This window comes from Salmo trutta, chromosome 12 (assembly GCF_901001165.1).
Source record: "Salmo trutta chromosome 12, fSalTru1.1, whole genome shotgun sequence".
NCBI classification, from domain to species: Eukaryota; Metazoa; Chordata; class Actinopteri; order Salmoniformes; family Salmonidae; genus Salmo; species Salmo trutta.
Genome location: NC_042968.1, coordinates 7,182,634 through 7,205,167, shown reverse-complemented (window position 1 = coordinate 7,205,167; position 22,534 = coordinate 7,182,634). Strand labels below are relative to the sequence as shown.

General features: G+C 42.8%; 2 protein-coding genes across 2 annotated transcripts; both read left to right on the top strand.

Annotated features, from left to right (window-relative positions):
• Positions 1-1,146: 1,146 nt before the first annotated feature.
• Positions 1,147-3,449, top strand: LOC115202841 (transmembrane protein 208). The gene is made up of 6 exons (XM_029766915.1): positions 1,147-1,322; positions 1,592-1,687; positions 1,772-1,831; positions 2,029-2,165; positions 2,378-2,462; positions 2,562-3,449. The coding sequence occupies exons 1-6, from the start codon at positions 1,317-1,319 to the stop codon at positions 2,700-2,702; spliced, it is 525 nt and encodes a 174-aa protein (XP_029622775.1). The 5' UTR covers positions 1,147-1,316; the 3' UTR covers positions 2,703-3,449.
• Positions 3,450-11,012: 7,563 nt separating this feature from the next.
• On the top strand, positions 11,013-20,580 carry LOC115202839 (katanin p80 WD40 repeat-containing subunit B1). The gene is made up of 20 exons (XM_029766914.1): positions 11,013-11,487; positions 12,022-12,154; positions 12,260-12,390; positions 12,548-12,665; positions 12,814-12,914; positions 14,313-14,354; positions 14,664-14,747; positions 15,398-15,513; positions 15,644-15,715; positions 15,854-16,004; positions 16,489-16,673; positions 17,039-17,181; positions 17,332-17,379; positions 17,718-17,785; positions 17,931-18,176; positions 18,731-18,880; positions 19,117-19,193; positions 19,333-19,407; positions 19,482-19,598; positions 19,847-20,580. The coding sequence occupies exons 2-20, from the start codon at positions 12,115-12,117 to the stop codon at positions 19,980-19,982; spliced, it is 2,100 nt and encodes a 699-aa protein (XP_029622774.1). The 5' UTR covers positions 11,013-11,487; positions 12,022-12,114; the 3' UTR covers positions 19,983-20,580.
• Positions 20,581-22,534: the final 1,954 nt, after the last annotated feature.

The following is a 22,534-nucleotide window of genomic DNA, read 5'->3' as shown; positions in this document are numbered from 1 at the left end:
CCAGCTGCGGGTGCCTGTACCATGGGCATCAATGAACCCTGATGAAGGCCACCCTGGAAGTCATGATGAGGGTGCTGCTATACCACTCCCAGAGCAATCAGACCTGACCCTGGTAACTCCTGCTGGGACTGACCTGGAAGGGAACCCTGAAGAAAATTATGAAAATAGTATGTTGTGATGACCATGAGCCCATTGAAGCCAGACGTGACCCAAGCATCTAAGGATTTGTCCACAGCAGATACTACCCAGTCTGACCAAACTACTGAAGACCCTGGCAAGAGGTACACTAACGGTTTACTCACACTGCATTTATGGTTTTAATGTGTTTGCAGGCAATCAAAACTGATCCTCTATCAGTCCAAGTTATGCAGGTAATGGTGGTGATAAAATACCAGTGGTGAAATAAAATGAAAATTAAGGCGGTAAATTCCTAATATTAGAGGAGGTTATACTTTATTGATCATTATGCATTGTTTTCCAGGTTTCAACCGCTCCTGATATGGCTGGCTTCATCCCTGCGCCATGCAGTGATCTGACTTGGTTAAATCCCGAGCCCTTGGGAAATCTTTGTTTTCAGGGATTAAAAATGCAAAAAATTAAGTGATGTGGTCAACATTTATACACAAATTTTACATGGTCACAATTCTATTTACTTCACTACAGTGGTCAGGGCTTCATCAAAATGTGATCATTCAAAGATTGTCTTATGAGTTGTTGACCTCAAGTGGTGAATGTATAGAAATACACTTTCGAATCAGTCAGACCTAACCCAACAGGACAGAGTGCGGTAGTACTGAACTCTGCAGGCCAGATGCCCAGTGAAGCTGTTCTTCCACTGCACACTGCTAGTATGGAGTGGAGCTGATCTCATGATCAACATCTACCTGGCACCATGTTTGATGCAGGTTTATATGGTTGATTGGCTTATGTTTTATTTTGAATCTATATAGTTATTGTCAGGCATGGCTGTCAAAGTGGTTCTGGTTGAGTTGGCCTATTGTTATATTTTGTAAATTACAAAAATTGTGCAATAACTACAACCACTGTAGTTGAATGCATTCACGTTCACGACGCCAGATGGCAACAAAGTCCTTTTGCAAAGTTCAAACACATTTGAATTAGTGACGTCTTTCCTGCGCCGGAAGTGTCATTCTTAAACGCTGATGCGTTACCTTTATTGAGCGCTCGTCACAGTTGAACGTCAAGCCTGTCTTATAACGGTCCGTCTAAATTGCTCGAATACTGTACAAGTCGATGTCAAAAAAGTACCTACCACGCGTACGTGAAAGGAGCAGCAGCACAGGGTTAAGGAACTAATGGCGGTAGGAGAATCTTTGATCTGCGTATGTTTCAGGTTGGGCAGACCGCATAGGATAACGAGTCTACTATGCGTTATAACACCATAGCAACTAACTCACCCTCAGTTATGAGTACCTGTTGACTAATTCATTTAATAGAATGATAAACTGAGCCAACGTTAGTGAACAAACCCTACACAGCCTGTCTCCATATTGATGCTAGTAAGCTATCTTACTTATGAAGTCCATGCAATGTTGACTACACTAACAGCCTGCCTTTCTAATGCACATAGCCCAAAGGTAAGGTCGGTACTAAAGGCAAGAAGCAAATCTACGAGGGTAATGAGGCGACACTCAAGTTCTACACCAGAGTAATCTTGGGAGCCAACGTAAGACACCATCTTCCTTGTCAATGTTACCTTTTGAATGGGAATTGTGACTAGTACAGCACCTGACACTTGTTTCTCTCCCAGGCGATATACACTGCGTTAAACCTCTTGGTCTTCTATAGCTCTTCAACGTTTTGGACATGGGTGAGCGAGTTCATTCTGTGCATGTTATTGACATTGATGGCTCCTCTGCTGTTGAGCAGTAAAACTGGGACGATTGCGGATCGCTAACTTTATTCGTTCCTCCTTCTCCCTCGCTCCTCCCTTCTTGGTTTCTCCCCCCACTGTCTCATTCCCCCTGTCTCTCTTCCTTCCTCCATCTCCTTCTCCCACCCCTGTAGTTTGCGCTGGTGTTTGCGCTAGCAGTGTATGTGGGCAGTTACCGCTCCATGACTGCCATGGCCAAAGCAGTGTTTGGTGAGGATGGGAGTCTACTGGACGGAGGAATAGATCTGAACATGGAGCAGGGGATGGCAGAGTGAGTGCTCACACAGCAGGAGTGTTTGTTTCCATGAACATGAGTGTGCAAACATACAGTGTGTGTGTGTGTGTGTGATGGGGAGAATTGCTGAGTATTACAGCATGTTCAACATGCATGTAACAATGGTACCCTTATCTCCCTTCAAGGGTACATCTCTCAAAGCTATAATGGTAGTGTGGTGCGTCATGATGGATTCTTTGTCATTATAGGCATCTGAAGGATGTTATCCTGCTAACTGCCATATTACAAGTGCTCAGCACCATCTCCTCCTATTTCTGGTACCTTTGGCTGCTGGTAAGAGTTTATCCCATACTTGCTGTACCCTCTCTTTGGTTGTTTATTTTCCCTTTCTTATGGACCTCGTTGATCTCTTAATCAATCTGTATGCGTCAGGCCCCGGCCCGTGCAATGTTCCTGCTGTGGGTGAACTTCCTAGGCCCCTGGTTTTCGGCCGAGACCCCTGGTGCCGCCCCAGAGGAGGTGAATGAGAAGAAGCAGAGACGACAGGAGCGCAGACAGATGAAGAGATTCTAACTTGGCCGACTGCCGCAGTATTTCTATACGCAGAATGAATCTAAATACAGACAGCCAGGAACTCAACAGTTAAGTTATTCAGGAGGAACTTTTGATGTGTACCCAAAGACATCCAGGTATGGATAAAGAACTGAACTGGACCCTGTGGGTTTTCCTCTTTCGCCCTATCCCTCATCCTTCCTCTCCCCTATATCCCTATCCCGTTTTCTTTACACCTGGAGAGGAAATCGTCCTTGTTGGGCTGATGACATCACCACCAATACATGTCATATACCTTGGCCTGTAATTTGTTTACATTCAATTGTTCATAATCTAGGTCTATGTATCACATCAATTTCATCTGAACTAGTGTAAAGGAAGTGGTGATCTTACCCTATGGCAGACATTTTATTTTAGACACTGCTCATCAGATCACACACTCATGCCCAATTCCAAATAGACAACTAGCAACAACCACCTAGGTGTTACTCTAGACCAAGGGGGAACTTGGTCTAGAGCTCCTTTTACAGCTATTTATTTCAGATCTACATGAGGTGCATAGGGTTCGGTGCTTAGGTGTTGATTTGGAGTTGGGAAGGTTGAAATTAAATCCGGTTGTGCATTGTCCGCAATGCACCGTTTAAAGTCAATGTTCCCGCGGAGACTATATTCACTGTTAATGCTGCATATGTCGGCTCAATCGGAAAGGACGTTTACACTGAACAAAAATAAACGCAACATGTAAAGTGTTGGTTTCATGAGCTGAAATAAAAGATCCCCAGAAATGTTCCATACGCACAAAAAGCTTATTTCTCTCAAATGTTGAGCACAAATTTGTTTACATACCTGTTAATGAGCATTTCTCCTTTGCCAATATAATCCATCCAGCTGACAGGTGTGGCATAGCAGAAGCTGGTTAAACAGCAGGGTCATTACCCAGGTGCACCTTGGGCTGAGGACAATGAAATAGGCGACTCAAATGTGTAGTTTTGTCAAACCGAGGTCTCATGTTTTGAGGGAGCATGCAATTGGCATGCTGACTGCAGAAAGGTCCACCAGAGCTGCTGCTAGAGAATTGAATGTTAATTTCTACCATAAGACGCCTCCAACGTCATTTTTGAGAATTTGGCAGTATGTCCAACTGGCCTCACAACCGCAGTGAACGTGTATGGCTTTGTGTTTGCGAGGGGTTTGCTGATGTCAACATTGTGAACAGGGTGCTCCGGAGTGGCGGTGGGGTTATGGTATGGGCAGGCATAAGCTACGGACAACGTACACAATTGTATTTTATCGATGGCAATTTGAACGCATAGAGATACCGTGACGAGATCTTGAGGCCCATTGTCATGCCATTCATCCACTGCCATCACCTCATGTTTCAGCACTTTACACAATTTCTGGAAGCTGAAAATGGCCCAGTTCTTCCATGGCCTGCATACTCATCAGACATGTCACCCATTGAGCATGTTTGGGATGCTCTGGATCGACATGTACGATGGCGTGTTCCAGTTTCCGCCAATATCCAGCAACTTCGCACAGCCATTGCAGAGGAGTGGGACAACATTCCACAGGCCACAATCAACAGCCTGATCAACTTTATGCAAAGGAGATGTGTCGCGCTGCGCTGTGGTCACACCAGATACTGACTGGTTTTCTGATCCACTCCCCTGCATTTTTATTTTTAAAGGTATCTGTGACCAACCGATGCATATCTGTATTCCCAGTCATGTGAAATCCATAGATTTGGGCCAAATGAATTTATTTCAGTTGACCGATTTCCTTATTTGAATTGTAACTCAGTAAAATGGTTTCATGTTGCATTTATATTTTTGTTCAGTATAAATGGCGCATTGTCTAAATCCGCGATCGGATTGTATCTCGGCCCTGATCATCGTCATCGCTCCCATCCTTCGCAATGCTGAACAAATTATTTGATTACAAACAATAACAATCGTGTATATGCATTAACATTTCAAGTGCATTTCTTCACAGCATAAATAAGCAAAAGGAAATATACAGTGCCTTCAGGAAGTATTCAGACCCTTGAACTTTTTCCACGTTTTTGTCAATACAGCCTGAACTAAAAGATTTATTGAATTGAGATTTTGTCACTGGCCTACACGTGATACCCCATAATGTCAAAGTGGGATTGTTTTTTTTTAATTTACAAATTAATTAAAAATGAAAATCTGAAATGTCTTGTTAATTATTCAACCCCCTTTGTTATGGCAAGCCTAAATAATTTTAGGAGTAAAAATGTGCTTAACAAGTCACAAGTTGCATAGACTCATTCTGTAGGCAATAATAGTGTTTAACATGATTTTAGAATGACTACCTTGCATCTCTGTATCCCACAAATACAATAATCTGTAAGGTCCCTCAGTCAAGCAGTGAATTTCAAACACAGATTCAACCACAACAACCAGGGAGGATTTCCAATGCCTCGCATAGAAGGGCGGCTATTGGAAAAAGGCCAAATGTTTACAACATTGTAGTTACTCCACAATACTAACCAAATTGACAGTGAAAAGCTGCACAGCATAAAAATATTCCAAAACATTTTTGCAAAAAAGGCACTAAAGTAATAATGCAAAAAATGTGGCAGAGCAATTAACTTTTTGTCCTAAATAAATGTGATGTGTTATGCTTGGGAATGGAATGTTGCTAAGCACAGGCAGAGTCCTAAAGGAAAAACTGGTTCAGTCTGCTTTCCACCAAACACTGGGAGGTGATTTCACCTTTCAGCAGGATAATAATCTAAAACACAAGGCCAAATATACACTGGAGTTGCTTACCAAGAAGACCGTGAATGTTCCTGAGTGGCCAAGTTAGTTTTGACTTAAATCTATGGCAAGACCTGAAAATGGTTGTCGAATGTATAGCAATTATCAACAACCAATTTGACAGAGCTTGAATAATCTTTTGAAGAATGGGCAAATGTTGCTCAATCCAGGTGTGTAAAGTTCTTAGACTTACCCAGAAATACTCATAGCTGTAATCGCTGCCAAAGGTGCTTCTACAAAGTATTGACCAAGGGGTATGAATACTTATGTAAATTAGATATTTCTGTATTTCATGTTCAATACATTTGTAGAAATGTCTAAAAACATGTTTTTACTTTGTCAGTATGGGGTATTGTTTGTAGATGTATGAGGGGGAACAAATCTATTTAATCCATCTTGAATTCCGTCTAACACAACAAAATGTGGAATAAGTCAAGGGGTATGAATGCGTTATAAAGGCGCTTTAGTAGTATACCTTTTGTGATGTGTAGCCATCTTGGTGTGAAATCAGTATTTTGTTCTGTTTCTTTCTCCCCATCTCCCAACCTAATGACCCAGGCTGTGTCATCACTCCCTTTTGCATATGTGATAGAACTGTCGTCTCAGATCCGCAAAAGGGGAGCGATGGAGGGTAGATCGTAGAAAACAGCTTCCTGTAGCTAATGCATCCCCCGTGAGTGAGTTATTGCCTGAGTCATTGACAAGGTGCTCGGAATGGGGCTATGACCTATGACTGCTGTTCTGGCTTTGCCAAAATCATATTTGAATAATACACAAATGAAATGGAAGTATATATTGCTGCACTGGCAGCAACTTGTGTAATCAATATGCCTATACAATGTAAGCATGTCAATGCAGGGCTAACATGGTGGTTGTTCTCTTCAGAAAAGTCTGCCTTTTTACGATCAGCCAACAACTTTGTAAGCCTAGATATTGTTGCTACAAAGTCTTAATGTACATATGATTAAATTGATTTCAGTATAAAAACAACCTGTCTGAGGTCTCATTTTGTCTGTTTTTTCCCCCATAACGATTTAACAATTACATTTACTAGCTTTGATCTGTATTTCAATGTAGAAAGCAAACATCTATGCCCAAAAGTCAAAGTATTGTTTGTGTTTTCAATAAAATGTATATTAAAGTAACCTTTTCACGATTTTAAATCAGAAAACGTAGTGTAAAAGTTTTAACGTTCAAGTAAAACGAATTTGGGGGGACTTTTATTTGGAAAATGATCCGTATGGTCATGTGACCTTAAAGGCTGTTGCTACATCCATTTTAAAATGAAATTAATGATATGTACACATCATATAACTTACAAATGCCTCATGAGCTTAGTTCAACTGCCGTGCTACATTCGAACCCAAAATATAAGCTTGTTTTATGCCAATGTTTGTAAACACTAGAGCCTCAAAACACGGTTAAAACTATAATGTTGATATCATGGATGGTCAGTCCTTGCATCCATATCTGTCTGTGAATTTGAGTGTGGTTACATTTCTCCAGCCCCATCCTTCAGCTTTTTACCAAAACGGGTGTGTTGCCCTCTTATTGTTTCAACGGCAGATTGCCGCTTTAATGGAGCTTGCTTCACAATGCTTCCAATTCAAAAAGAGATTGTAAACATTTTTGCACAATCCCTGTATTTCTATGGACCACTTTCTCTGTTCATAGTCTGAACATGAACTTCAGGGAAACACTTAACGCCACTTCGATACCGAAGTTGCATTTTCATAGCAGGTTAGGAGACTGAACAGTGTTAGGGTTTGTGAAAATGCTCTCCTAACCTGCTACGAAAATGTATTGGTCACGGGTTGCAGGTTTTTGGGCTACGTCTAAATTGCACCATGGCCGTCATGGCCTTTTTCTTAAAAATATATATTTCACTGTGACCTGCTGCTGACTATCAGGTAGTGAAGCAGCCTGTTGCTGAGTCAACCGTGAGTGAGTGGTGAGGAAGGCCGGAGGGATAGGTGTATGTTGAGACTGAGTGCTGCAGCTGAGTCACATGAGTGAGACAGTCATGACAACTTTTTACCAGTTGTAGGTAGGCTATTTAGAATGTTATTATGAAGACATATTTCTAACCCTCTTTCCATAAAACATATTAACGCGCTAGAACTGATGCGCATCAAGAAATAAGGTGACAATGCACCGGAAAACAACTAGGTGCTCTAGAGTGCATTATGCGAATCCTCGGTTCTTGGGTCTGGAGTGCTGCGTGGGTGGAAATGTGAAATGGAAGCTAAGGAACTCCCTCGCGTGCTTCTGATATGGCCAAAAGGCCACAATGAAACGGATATTGAATGTGGAGAGGGATACATCCAGGGGTGCAACTTTCGCTGGGGCTGGGGCCACATTCTGAAATTGCATTTTTGTCCCCCCCCAGTTTTATCATTGGAATGTGATACAAAACGAGGGAGTGGAGGGCTTTAGGGCCAAGCGGACGACAACGAGCGGTCGGGTTGGCTGTTTGACGCGTTTTTCCGATTGGATAAAAAAATATATTTATGTGTCCTCCCCACTAGCTGTGCCACTAGATATGTTGGCCATTAAGTAGCCTATCAATTTGTATGTAGGCTACTATATCCTACCATTTCATACAATAAATATGTTGAAATGATATCACTGGAGTCATTGCAAATACATTTTTGCCACTTGTGTAGCCTACCTGGAGCTGGCAAACGGATTTAATAAATTGCCTATAACTTCAGTTTGTTGTTGTAGCCTTGTGTTATTATGCAATTATCAATGGCTGTTTAGTTAATGAAGTTGGAAGTTATCCATTGTGAATATTGTCACAGTTCTATCGCAATTGCATCAGATGTTGTTAGAATGCATTATATTGAAGGTAACAGTCAGTCAGATTAGGCTATAGGTAAAAAAAAAAAATTAAAACCTGTCTGTTGTTGACAAGCATAGACCTATTCAGGTAATATCCATAATTAATATATGATTTAAATTAAATTATTAGTGATTTAAATTACAACGCCATCCTCAGTAGACTATTCCAGCAGGCTATTGGGCAGCAGAAGCACTTCTTACCTTGAAATTGCCTCGCTATTCATGTTAAATAAATGAGTCTGTCAATTTGAATTTAGCAAGCTGCTAAATCGTTCATTTTACATCATGCCTAGGCTACTGTAGACTATAGGCCACCTGCATATACAGTGGCAAGAAAAAGTATGTGAACCCTTTGGAATTACCTGGATTTCTGCCTAAATTGGTCATAAAATTTGATCTGAACTTCATCTAAGTCATAACAATAGACAAACACAGTCTGCTTAAACTAATGACACAAACAATTATACGTTTTCATGTCTTTATTGAACACACCGTGTAAACATTCACAGTGCAGGGTGGAAAAAGTATGTGAACCCTTTGGAATTACCTGGATTTCTGCCTAAATTGGTCATAAAATTTGATCTGAACTTCATCTAAGTCATAACAATAGACAAACACAGTCTGCTTAAACTAATGACACAAACAATTATACGTTTTCATGTCTTTATTGAACACACCGTGTAAACATTCACAGTGCAGGGTGGAAAAAGTATGTGAACCCATGGGTTTAATAACTGGTTGATTCTCCTTTGGCAGCAATAACCTCAACCAAATGTTTTCTGTAGTTGCGGATCAGACCTGCACAGCGATCAGGAGGAATTGTGGACCATCTCTCTTTACAAAACTGTTTCAGTTCAGAAATATTCTTGGGATGTCTGGTGTGAACTGCTCTCTCGAGGTCGTGCCACAGCATCTCAATCGGGTTGAGGTCAGGACTCTGACTGGGCCACTCCAGAAGGTGTATTTTCTTCTGTTGAAGCCATTCTGTTGTTGATTTACTTCTGTATTTTGGGTCATTGTCCTGTTGCATCACCCCTGTTGAGCCTCAATGGGCAGACAGATAGCCTTACATTCTCCTGCAAAATGTTTTGATAAACTTGGGAAATCTGTCGATGATAGCAAGCTGTCCAGGCCCTGAGGCAGCAAAGCAGCTCCAAACCATGATGCTCCTTTCACCATACTTTACAGTTGGGATGAGGTTTTAATGTTGGTGTGCTGTGCCTTTTTCTCTCTACACATAGTGCCGTCCAAACAACTCAACTTTAGTTTCATCTGTCCGCATAATATTTTGCCAGTAGCGCTGTGGAACATCCAGGTGCTCTTTTAGACGTGTTCAGACGTGCCACCATGTTTTTTTTTGGACAGCAGTGGTTTCTTCTGTGGTGTCCTCCCATGAACACTATTCTTGTTAAGTGTTTTACATATCGTAGACTCGTCAACAGAGATGTTAGCATGTTCCAAAGATTTCTGTACGTTTTTAGCTGACACTCTAGGATTCTTCTTAACCCCATTGAGCATTCTGCGCTGTGCTCTTGCAGTTATCTTTACAGGACGGCCACTCCTAGGGAGAGTAGCAACAGTGCTGAACTTTCTCCATTTATAGACAATTTGTCTTATCATGGACTGATGAACATCAAGGCTTGTAGAGATACCTTTGTAACCCTTTTCAGCTTTATGCAAGTCAACAATTCTTAATCTTAGGTCTTCTGAGATCTCTTTTGTTCGAGGCATGGTTCACGTCAAGCAATGCTTATTGTGAATAGCAAACTCAAATTTTGTGAGTGTTTTTGATAGGGCAGGACAGCTCTAACCAACATCTCCAATCTCGTCTCATTGATTGGACAGGTTTTAGCTGACTCCCGACTCCAATTAGCTTTTGGAGAAGTCATTAGCCTACGGGTTCACATACCTTTTCCAACATATACTGTGAATGTTTAAATGATGTATTCAATATAGACAAGAAAAATACAATAATTTGTGTGTTAGTAGTTTAAGCACACTGTGTTTGTCTATTGTTGTGACTTAGATGAAGATCATATAAAATGTTATGCCCAATTTATGCAGAAATTCAGGTAATTCCAAAGGGTTCACATACTTTTTCTTGCCATTGTAGCTAACCAAACCATGGCAAAGTTTAATTACAACCATAAACCCAGATTTTAGTAGGCCTAGCCTATGCCTATTGAAATTACAAGTCAACCTTGCAAATTGGCAATTTCTAATGGTTTGTAGTCTTAACATCAGGCATACAATAATGGCACAATTGCCAGAAAATAGCCTAACATTATTTTGATGGTTAGCCAAGTGTTTCTTGTACAGAGATTTCGAGGTCCTCTGTCCAAGTTTCTTCCCTCAAACTCTCCTGTCGGATTTATCTATAGTTATGCACATAAGGGATTTTTTTGTTTTACAATGAACAGTTATTTATTTTATTGAATCTTTATTTAACTAGGCAAGTCAGTTAAGAACAAATTCTTACTTAAAATCACGGCCTACCATGGACAAACCTTAACCCGGACGGCGCTGGGCCAATTCTGCGCAGCCCTATGGGACTCCCAAAACTCCGCCTGTTGTGATACATCGAACCAGGGTCTATGGTGACGCCTCTAGCACTGAGATGCAGTGCCTTAGACCGGTGCGCCACTCGGGAGTTAAATCGACATCGACTGATGGAAAACGATGTGGCGAGTTTAAAATAAGAGCGAATGATCTTTTCTCTTGCGACATATTCAAATTCCTTTATTAGTCACGTTAGCTGCCAAACATTATTATTTTGATGGATTTTTGTATTATTTCGTCGTTACGTCGACATTCATAAGTTCCTCGACAACGTTATGGGAAAAGTGTTTATTTGCTAAATGTGGCAACTGTTATATTGCTGCTGAAAAAAATGGGCAAGTTTTCAGGCTGTGTGTGCGGGTTTTGAGTAGTCACGTGTCCCCTGAACATCCGGAAGTAAATAAGTGATCTCATCGAAGGCCCAGTTGCTAAGCTGCAAGTGTAGACTGGGTCGCAAGCAGCCACACTAACATGATATCAACAACAAGGACTGAAGGAGCCAGACAGAAAGCAGATTAGTAGTTGGCATCAACTAGCTAGCTACTGATTTCGGTCTTAACCATTCTCTTTTCACCAATCATAGCTAGAGATAGTCTGGTGGCAGTTAGCTTAAAATGCAGGTATGTTCTGTATTATATTTTGCCCTGCCCAGGACGAGCAATCTAAGTAGCTAGCTAATTGAGCTGTTAACGTTAGCAAGTTATGCTAATTTAGCTAGCTAGTAGCTAGCTAATAAAGTTCAAGCAAACTGTTTAACCATCGAAATGGCGTTTACTACCTGCCTTAGTCATGCAAATACCTGTTAGCTAGCTATGACATTTGCCTATATTGCAGCCCGAAATAACGCGTTACTTTTGTTTGTTTCGTTTAAGCTAGTTAACAGTACATAGCCAGCTAACGTTAGCTAGCTAAGTTAACAGCCTGCTAGCGAACCAGTTTGCTAACCCCAATAGCGTAGATTCGACTATCTATCGTGTAATAATTAGCTGGTTTAAACAGTTTCTATTTTGTTTGCATCCTCCCTCAGCTTCAAGAGAAGCCAACAGGGGACATGAAGCATGAAGTTCACATTTTATATGTCTCTTCTGCCACCATCAACAATTTGTCATACAAAGTATTTCCCCTTTGCCTCTTGTTTTTTCATTGGAGAGAAGCTAAAGGTCTCATCATACAGTCAACACACCTGACGCAGTTCGCTCTGTGTGACTAATAACACTCCTTTGAGTGTTGGATGCCCAAGAATCACCATGGCTGTGGCCAACACCACCAAAACATCATGGAGATTACGTGAGTAGTCTCCATTTCACTCACCCTTTCCAGACCCCAATCTTATTGGTTTCATGGACCCAGAGGTTAATCCTGGTGTGTTGTGGATTGTTTTTTTTGTTCCAGAGGAGATTGTAGCCCACTCCAGTAGTGTGGCGTGTCTGGCCCTGGGGAAGAACTCAGGCCGTCTGCTAGCCACTGGGGGAGAGGACTGCCGAGTCAACATCTGGGCAGTCAGCAAACCCAACTGCATCATGGTACAGACTAGTCAGACCTTTAGGGAAGAAGTGTGTGTGTACAGTTTGATCTCTGCTTATTTCTGCTGCCTGTAACTAAAACTTGTATTTCCACCTCTCTCCCACCTTCTCGTCCCCTCTCCCTTTCTCTTTCCCTCTCTCCCTGTCTCTTTCTCAGAGTTTGACAGGCCATAATAACCCAGTAGAGTGTGTGAAGTTTAATAACTCTGAGGAGCAGGTGGTGGCTGGCTCACAGTCCGGATCACTGCGCGTGTGGGACCTGGAGGCTGCAAAGAGTGAGACTGCATTTCTCCTATATGTTGTGTGTGTGTGTATGGGGAGGTTAGGCGTGTGGGATGTGGAGATGTGTTTCTACTAGAATCAACTAGACCTAGGCTACCAGTTCTGAGAATGCCATAACAATGTTTTGCTATTTTATCCCAGTCCTAAGAACTCTAATGGGACACAAGGCCAATATCTGTAGCTTGGACTTCCACCCGTTTGGGGAATACCTGGCATCTGGTTCCATGGACACCAACATCAAGGTGTGTATGTGTGCTGCATGATTGAGTGTTGTTAAGAACTCTACTATGTACAGTACCAGTCAAAAGTTTGGACACACCTACTCATTCCAGGGTTTGTCTTTATTTTTACTATTTTCTACAGTGTAGAATAATAGTGAAGACATCAAAGCTATGAAATAACACAAATGGAACCATGTAGTAAACAAAAAAGTGTTAATCAAATCAAAATATATTTGAGATTTTTCAAATCTTTTTTCCTTTATGACAGCTTTGCACACTTTTGGCATTCTCTCAACCAGCTTCATGAGGTAGTCACCTGGAATGCATTTCAATTAACAGGTGTGCCTTGTTTAAAGTTAATTTGTGGAATTTCTTTCCTTCTTAATGCATTGGAGCTCATCAGTTGTGTTGTGACAAGGTAGGGGTGGTATACAGAAGATAGCCCTATTTTGTAAAAGTCCATATTTTGGCAAGAACAGCTCAAATAAGCAAAGGGAAACAACAGTTGTTCAGAGGAGAATGCGTGAATCAGGCCTTCATGGTTGAATTACTGCAATGAAACCACTACTAAAGGACACCAGTAAGAAGAAGAGACTTGCTTGGGCCAAGAAACACAAGCAATGGAAGTTAGATCGGTGGAAATCTGTCCTTTGGTCTGATGAGTTCAAATTTGAGATTTTAGGTTCCAACTGCCATGTCTTTGTGAGACGAAGAGTAGGTGAACGGACGATCTCCGCATATGTAGTTCCCACTGTGAAGCATGGAGGAGGAGGTGTGATGGTGCTTTGGTGGTGACACTGTCTGTGATTTATTTAGAATTCAAGGCACACTTAACCACCATGGCTACCACAGCATTCTGCAGCGATACGCCATCCTATCTGGTTTGTGCTTAGTGGGACTATAATTTGTTTTTCAACAGGACAATGACCTAAAACACACCTCCAGGCTGTGTAAGGGCTATTTGACCAAGAAGGAGAGTGATGGTGCTGCATCAGATGACTTGGCCTCCACAATCACCTGACCTCTACCCAATTGAGATGGTTTGGGATGAGTTGGACTGCAGAGTGAAGGAAAAGCAGCCAACAAGTGCTCAGCATATGCGGGAACTCCTTCAAGACTGTTGGAAAAGCATGAAGCTGGTTAAGAGAATGCCAAGCATGTGCAAAGCTGTCCTCAAGGCAAAGGGTGGCTACTTTGAAGAATCTAAAATATATTTAGATTTGTTTGACTTTTTTTGTTACTACATGATTCCATATGTGTTATTTCATAGTTTGCATGTCTTCACTATTATTCTACAATGTAGAAAATGATCATAATAAAGAAAAGCCCTTGAATGAATAGGTGTGTCCAAACTTTTGACTGGTACTGTATGTGGATTGGTATGTGATATTGTGCTTAAATAGAGTTTTTCTCTTTCAGCTGTGGGATGTACGGAGAAAGGGCTGTGTGTTCAGGTACAAGGTAAGACTTGTGCCCGTGTATAATTTATACCCAACTGAAGAGAACCAAGGTTAATTATCGGCTAAAGCCCCCCCCCCACACTGTCTATGAGCGGCCTGCTGGCTGATTATGTTGGGAGTGGGTCTGCTAATCAGCACTAATTGCTGTGTGTCTATGTCTGGCACCAAGACTAAGCCAGGGATTACAGTGAGACGGTAAACACTATCTTGTCTGGCCTGGGGAGGAGGGGCTGGGGACTGAGCGTCTGGACAGGAGTAGGGGGCCCGGTGTTTATATATCAATTTCATATGGCATAATGTGCTTGTGCAGGGTCACACTCAGGCAGTGAGGTGCCTGGCCTTCAGTCCAGATGGGAAATGGTTGGCCTCTGCTAGTGATGACAGCACCATCAAGGTATGAACCCACCTGCACATTGTCAGAAGCTTGCTTTCACATGTTTCTCATCTCACATGACTGGTCAGTTTGTAAACCAGGGCTCTCCAACCCAGTTCCTGGAGAGCTGCCGTCCTGTAGGTTTTCGCTCCAACCCTAATCTAGCGCAACTGATTCTAATAATTAGCTGGTTGATAAGCTGAATCGGGTTAGTTACAACTGGGTCTTGAGCGAAAACCTACAGGACGGCAGCTCTCCAGGAACAGGGTTGCAGAGCCCTATTGTATACGCTCATCCTTATGTTCAGAGGGGTTTTCTACAAACCAGGATTAATGAGTTAGCCAGCTAACTTGGCTAAGTATTCTGACATAACTTTTTTTGGAAAATAAGCTTGAAATGGGCATGGCCTAATTGACAACAACCAAAAACACATATCTAAGTTTAACTTTTTTAATGAACCAGAAAATGTATAGTTATTTCTGGTTGTTTATCATAGTCAGCTGGCTAACTAACTCATTGGTCCTGCTTTGTGGTATACCCCTCTGCATAGACGTTCTCCTTCTATAGGCACAGATCTGGGATCAGCTTACTTGATTCTAAAGGGTAACATCAAAATATTCCTAGCTGTGCCAGTCAGGAACTCATATTGACCTTTGACCTGTGTGTCCTAGCTGTGGGACCTGACTGCAGGGAAGATGATCACAGAGTTTACAGCACACACCGGAGCCATCAACATCATCCAGTTCCACCCCAACGAGTATCTGCTAGCGTCAGGCAGCTCTGACAGGTATTGTATCCACACACTCTGGGGTGAAAAATAGTAAATAAATATGTATTACTAAAGTGGAATGCCTTAAGGATGGCTGTGTTTTCCACTGGCTTCATCACAGCTGTGTGTGTATGTCTGTTCCCTATAGGACCATCAAACTGTGGGATCTGGAAAAGTTCAAGATGATTGGCTCTTCAGAGGGAGAGATGGGACCAGTCAGGTGAGGGCTACCTTCGCTACTAACAAGTGTGGTTGGCGGGACACCACGATATTAGAAGTTCAGATGCAACTAACATTCTATACCGTGTATATAAACTATCCCTACATCCTTTTTCCTCTCCCCCATTTCTCTCTCCAGGTGTCTGGCCTTTAACCTGGATGGCTGCTGTCTGTACAGTGGAGCTGTGGACTCTCTCCGTGTGTATGGCTGGGAGCCCGACCGCTGCTTTGATGTGGTGCCAGTGGGCTGGGGCAAGGTGGAAGACCTGGCTATCTGCAACCACCAGCTGGTGTGTGACCATGACATTACTTTTAAATATTTTACATTGGAGTCATTTAGCAGACACTTATCCAGAACGACTTAGTTAGTGCATTCATCTTAAGATAGCTAGGTGAGACAACCACTTTTCAGTCATTGTAAGTACGTTTTTCCTCAAAATAGTCACCAGCAAAGTCAGTGCTAGTAGGAAAAGACAAGTGCGAATGTTAGTGTGTTTTTGTTGTTGTTGGGGGGGTTACTCTTAATGTTACTATTACTACGTAACTACTGTGTTACTGCAACCTTTCTTGTGTGTGCGTGTGAGAGCCATCGGGATCTTATTAAATGACTATTAGGGGTTCTTTATGTAGTTCTGTGGCATCAGCAGGCCAGTTTTACATGTATTACTGTCACTGGAACTGTTACTGTTGCTATTAGTATTACCAATAGCCAACCCCTTGTGTTTTTTTTTAGCTCTACTGTTTCTCCTCCCCCCTCTCATCTCTCTCTCCAAGATTGGCGTGTCGTACAACCTGGCTAATGTTTCGTCCTACGTGGTGGATCTGACGCGGGTGAAGAAGTCTGGCTCTGTGATCCAAGGCGTAATCCAGGATGACCAGCCGCTCACAGAGCCCTCCCCGAAAGGATCCACGCTGCGACGCAACTACGACCGACCCCTGACCACCTGCAGCACACAGAGGTACTGCCCACTTCCAAACGCCGCTGTTCTACTGCCTATGGAGCGAATCCTATCCCTAATGTGAGCTGGGCACGCTTAACTCAGATTTAGTATTTGGCCCTATATGCTACAGAATCTGTTTCAACAAAATCCCCTATGAGTTGATTGAAATCGTAGCGGTTCAAATCATGTGGTCCACTGTAGGAGAGTTGGTAGAGGATGCCGCTGGCAATGCCAGGCGTCTTCCATTCCCGGGACCACCCATATATGAAATGTATCCACGCTGCTAAAATGGCATTATGTTATATAGCAAATACTGCATCAAAACCGCATCCATTAGTTTACGTTGTATCAGTAAGCAGACTATTTGGGGTGTGCTCTTCCAGGGTAAAGCAGAGTTCTGAGTCAGACCGGCGCAGTCCCGAGGGGGAGAGGAGGAGCCCCAGCAGCGAGGACGAGAAGGAGTCCTCCGCCGAGATCCGTAACCCCGAGGACTACAAAGAGATCTTCCAGCCAAAGAGCGCCATCTGTAGGCTGATATTACACCTTACGTTATATTGCTATCTATTCAGTGGTCACACTAACAGCAGAATGCATGTATTACTACATTAACATCTAGCAGTGTCTTAATCATTCTTGAATTTCATACTAAAAGTCTCCTTGTTTCCCCCCCTTCCAGCTCGCACCCCCCCAAAGAGTGAGCCCTTCCCTGCCCCCTTAGAAGATGGTGAGTCCCTTCTGTCAAGCCGTTAGTGTGAGCAGTATTACATTTGTGTTTGTGATAAAGCTATCACATTGATCTGTTGTGTGTGTGTGTATAAGATGTGTTGCTGTCCTGAGTTTCATATTACAAGTCCTTTTTGTTGTTTGTATTTTATTTATTTATAACGTAGAAGAACAGAATGGGAGACATGTAATGGAGATGATAAAGAAAGGAAGGGCACAGACGGTCGGTCGAGCTGGGGCTCGAACCCCCGTCGTCAAGGGGCATGTTGGGTCCGCTTCACCGGACTCCGGCACTCGTATTCAAGTTCTCTCTCTCTCTCTCTTTTCTCTTTTTCTCAGAGAGTTTTGTGGTGAGGGCTAACCAAGGGCTGGTGGAGTTCATGACTCCTATGTCTGACAGACAGCAGGTTTGTACTGTACAGCTGTACTGTTGTATGTGTGACTGATTTGTCTTTGTAATGCTCGAGTGTGAATGTGGGATTGTCTCGGTCTGTGTGAGTTTTTCTATGTAAATAAGTTAGATTTGTTTTTAATGTGTGTGTGTAACTGCAGCCCGGCCAGTTGAAGAACCTTCCAGTGGCATCGTCCACTCCGGTCCTGAGGGTGGAGCCTACCGTGGTTGCCACGGCACCCTGTCCCATCCCAGCGGTAACCGCACGACCGCCGACTAACCACCCCCCTGCACCCCACCCAGCCCCCCCACCGGTCGTTGCTATGGCGAAGGCCAAACCCCAGCCCAGCGTCATCCTCTCCTCCAGGAATGAACCAATAGGACTCAACGTGGGAGATTTCCTTCCTGTGAGTGTGTATATACATACATAGCACACACAAACACAATCTTGTTTGTTTCATTTCCCATGGAGAAATTTCACTCAAAAGACATCACAATTTGTATGGTTAAATTCAAATGTATTTATGATTAATAATAAAACTGTACTGCCGACGCCAGTAGATCAGAGTGGAATAGTACAGTTCTATTATTAGCCTCTGACATCACCGAACATCTCTGCCATCTCCACTGTCTTTAACTTTGGACTTTCTTCTCTACCACAAACACCATAAGATAAACTGGGTATAGAATGAAATGGAACACAAATAGTCATTTAATGCATATCAACATGTAAAATCAGCTCAACGTGGAACCTACCATAGCAGTACAGTTTAAATTTACTCAAATGATCGTCACCCAGTTTATATTGAGGTACGCATCAAAAATGACAAAAACAAGATGGCCACCTTTTTAAATAGGTTTTAACACATGCGCACAGAAATGGAATTGACACCTAACTTTATGATTGAACAGGTGTGTGTATTTACCAGGTTATATACGTTTGTAACTCTCTCTGTCCTAGCCTGCTCGTAACAACCGACCCAGTGTGCTGGGTGACGACGAGGCTCTGGCTCAGATCAGAAAGGGCCATGACACCATGTGTGTGATGCTCACCAGCCGACACAAGAACCTGGACACCATCAGAGCTGTGTGGGGCAGCGGGGACGTCAAGGTATGGCACTTAACACACACTGTTCACATTGCTCATTACCCCCATGCTCAAGATTCAGGCAGTGTTAACATCACTTGAAATAAATAGTTACTTGACTTTCAATGTTAAACTCGGACAACAACCTTCAACTGACGGACAATCCGTTTTGATTGATTAGCTGTTTGTGGCGTCAAGTATGGAGCGATGTTACTGGCTGCCTCTAGGTGTTTTTTGAGTGGTTGCTGCTCTGTCTTCAGACCTCCTTGGACTCTGCGGTCTCGATGAAGGATCTCTCGATCGTCGTGGACATCCTCAACATCGTTAACCTCAAACCGTGAGTGTACAAATGACTGCAGATCTTATTTGGCTGAGGAGGCCACGCGTATACTCTCACTGTCTCTCTTGGTGTTGGTGAGAGTACCATGAATGTCCCTTCTTAACAGTGACATCAAGTCATTTGACCTGTCCCCCAGGTCGCTATGGAAACTGGACCTATGTACCTCTATCCTGCCCCAGATTGAAGAGCTGCTGCAAAGCAAGTATGAGAGGTGAGACAGCAGAGATGAGTGATAACAAGTGTGTGTATAAATGTGTGTTAACCCATCTCTCCCCGTATGGTCAGTTACGTGCAGACGGGTTGCACGTCTCTGAAGCTGATCCTGAAGCGTTTCTGGCCTCTCATCTCAGACACGCTGACAGCGCCCCCTTCTGTTGGAGTGGATATAACACGGGAGGAACGGTGAGTTTTCAGCTCCATTTAAAATCCTAAACGTGCTTGTGCTTTTAACCATCTAACTGTAGTGTGTGTTAAAGCAATGGTCACTAATCCTGGTCCTGGAGAGTTACGCTATGCAACCCATCACTAAAGAACCATTTTTTAAGGGTTCTAGCTCTGTATTCATCCAATATTGCTCAGACTCTGCCACAGTGAGGCAGGCCATTTCCATTGCATATTGTGAATGAATGTTTTTTTGTGTTTGAGCCCAGCCACCAGAAGTGCAAGGCATGCTACAAGCAGCTGAAGAACCTCAGCGACGTGGTGAAGAACAAGGCCGACCAGGTGGGTCGCCACGGCAGCGCCTTCAAAGAGCTGCAGCTGCTCATGGCTCCACTGGACTACTGACAGTCGACTATGCAACTAGTGACACGCACAGATTCCTCAATGGCTGAGCACTGTGCTGTGAGGACTCAAGTCTGACTGACGGATGCATTCCGTCATCCACCTGAGTGGTAAATTAGGGGACAATCACAGATTCACACTGCGTGTGGATGGACTGAAGCAGTGGACTCGAGAGACCGGGCAGGATAGAAGTCCATGTTAGAACTCGGCTCTCCTATTTAAACACTGGGCACTTATGATTCCTTAATCTGTATGTGAAACACACGCGCACACGATTCGTAATTCCTCACGTACACAAAACACCTATGACACACAGACCTGACTAGGGCCAGGTTTCAATCCGATCGTGGGTTGTAGGCGTTGCGGCTTTTAAAAAGCAATGTTCACGCGGAGATCCTATTCACCATATGTCGGCTCAATCAGAAATTGCCTTTAAAAGCTGCAATACCTGTGTTCAGGTGCACAGTGTGATTTCTATTTAAATATTCTCTCTACATTCTGTACCTGAGATGTCAACCCTAGATGCACTATTTGGAAGTATTGTTAACGCTAAAAAAAAGTGTTTTTCAAATAAAGTCTAGTTTTAGGCATGTTTCTGGAATTGATCAGCAACAAGACTTATGGTATTGAAAGGAACAACTCTTGTTAAGATGTGTGTAATTCCACTCCAACAGAGAGCAGCACTGTTCTAGCTATTTGGGAAGGTACTGTTTGAAAGGCGCTAGTCTATCCACCACTCCAGTGTGAAGGCCTCGATATTACCTGGTCAATATAATGGATACTCTAACGTTTTAAACTGGAAGGCAGTCGGGACCATTCTAGCAGATACATTTGAACAACAGGCACCACAGTCAAAATGGGCTATATCATAGTATTAATGGGAGGAAAAAAAAGCTTTTTGGTTAGGTTTAAAATAACATTGAGAGAGATTGTAGGGTTTATTTAAAAAAAAAAATTTTGCCGGGATGTCACGTGTCCTACTAATCAGTACGAAATGACTATTCGATCAAATAAGGCATTACATTTTTTTGTTAACCAAATTGGACTCCATGCAATCTGCCGGAGAAGAAACCACCACCAAGAACTCAGTCTGGCTTTAAACATAACTTTCAAGAGTAGAATGCACAAGGTGTAATTTTTAAATTGGGTAGTGCATTATCAGTTCTTTTCATGTTAGCCATTGCATACATTTACCCAGAGCGACTTACAGTAGCAATTAAATGCTTTGCTCAAGGGAACCAACGATCTTAACCGCTGGGCTACCTGCCACATAAGTTAAAGTGTGCTTTAAACTATCAGAAATGTCAAGCTAAAGTTAGATTTTTTTGCCACTCATATCACAAATGCAAAATGTATAGAATTGCAAGACAATTAGCTTTAAAACTGCACCATATGACAATGTGTTGAATTGCAGGAAATAAGCTTTAAACCTGAAAAATTCTCAAAACCAACGAGGTGTGAACAGTGCTTGTCTCTATATAGACGTGGCGCTTGTGGGGGCCACCTAGTGGAAAAGTTTGGGAACTCCTGCTCTATACAACGCTATACCTGCAACCATCCTGAACCAGTTGGTCAAAGAGCATTGTCCCGAGTAGGTGTAATACAACCTACCATTTTAATAAACGGTGATGAAAGATATAACCACTAGAAAGCAGAGTATTTCAACAAACAGCTGTTAGAGACCTGTGCTCTATAGAGACAGCATTCGAAGGCCGAGTTTCATTTCGTATTGAGTGTTTATTAAAAAAAGGGTGTACAAAAACAAGACTGCCGCAGTAGGTTTCTACAACAACAAAGACAAAAGCAAGTAGATGCCCATCAACAACCAACACGATGCAGCGTGTCCTCAATGTTCCTCGGACATCCTGGTATTGGAGGGAACATTGGTTTAATATTGAAGACACACGGTCGATTAGCTGATATGTATTGATCGATCAGCCGATCAAAATGTACAAAGCATTCCTATTTACACAATGCGTTTTCAAACACAGTTCACAAGCTTAATCACTCCCTCAGGGGCAGCAGTGTCTGTTCCGTTGTCATTGGTTGCTTGTGGTCAGCCATAGGGAGTAGGATAAAGCTGTCCTGGATGCGGATCTAGGGTCAGTTTTGTGTTGATGACCTTAGAATTTGGGTAGAATAAACTTATCCTAGATCTGTGCCTCTGGGCAACTTCAACCGGCAGCATCCAATAACAGGAATGGCATATCCTGTCTGGCAGGGAGTTTGAATCGTCTAGCTTTATTCACTCGGTACAAGAAACACGACAACATGAACGTTTCCATGCAGTGCTGAGGCGGCTCTTTATTGCCCTGGAGAAATCTAATCTAAAACACGAACGGCTACACAGGAAGTTAAACGCTCTCTGCGCTCACGTCTCTTATTGCTTGCGTCCTACAGGGCAAAAGAAGCCCAGCTCCATATCTGTAGAGTACCCTGATTGGATGAGGGGGAGAAAGTGTGGAAGGAGACCAGGATGGAACCCTTGTAACCCCCCCCCCCCCCCCCCAAAAAACCAATGGAGTCTAAAGGGATAAAAAAAAACATCTCAAACG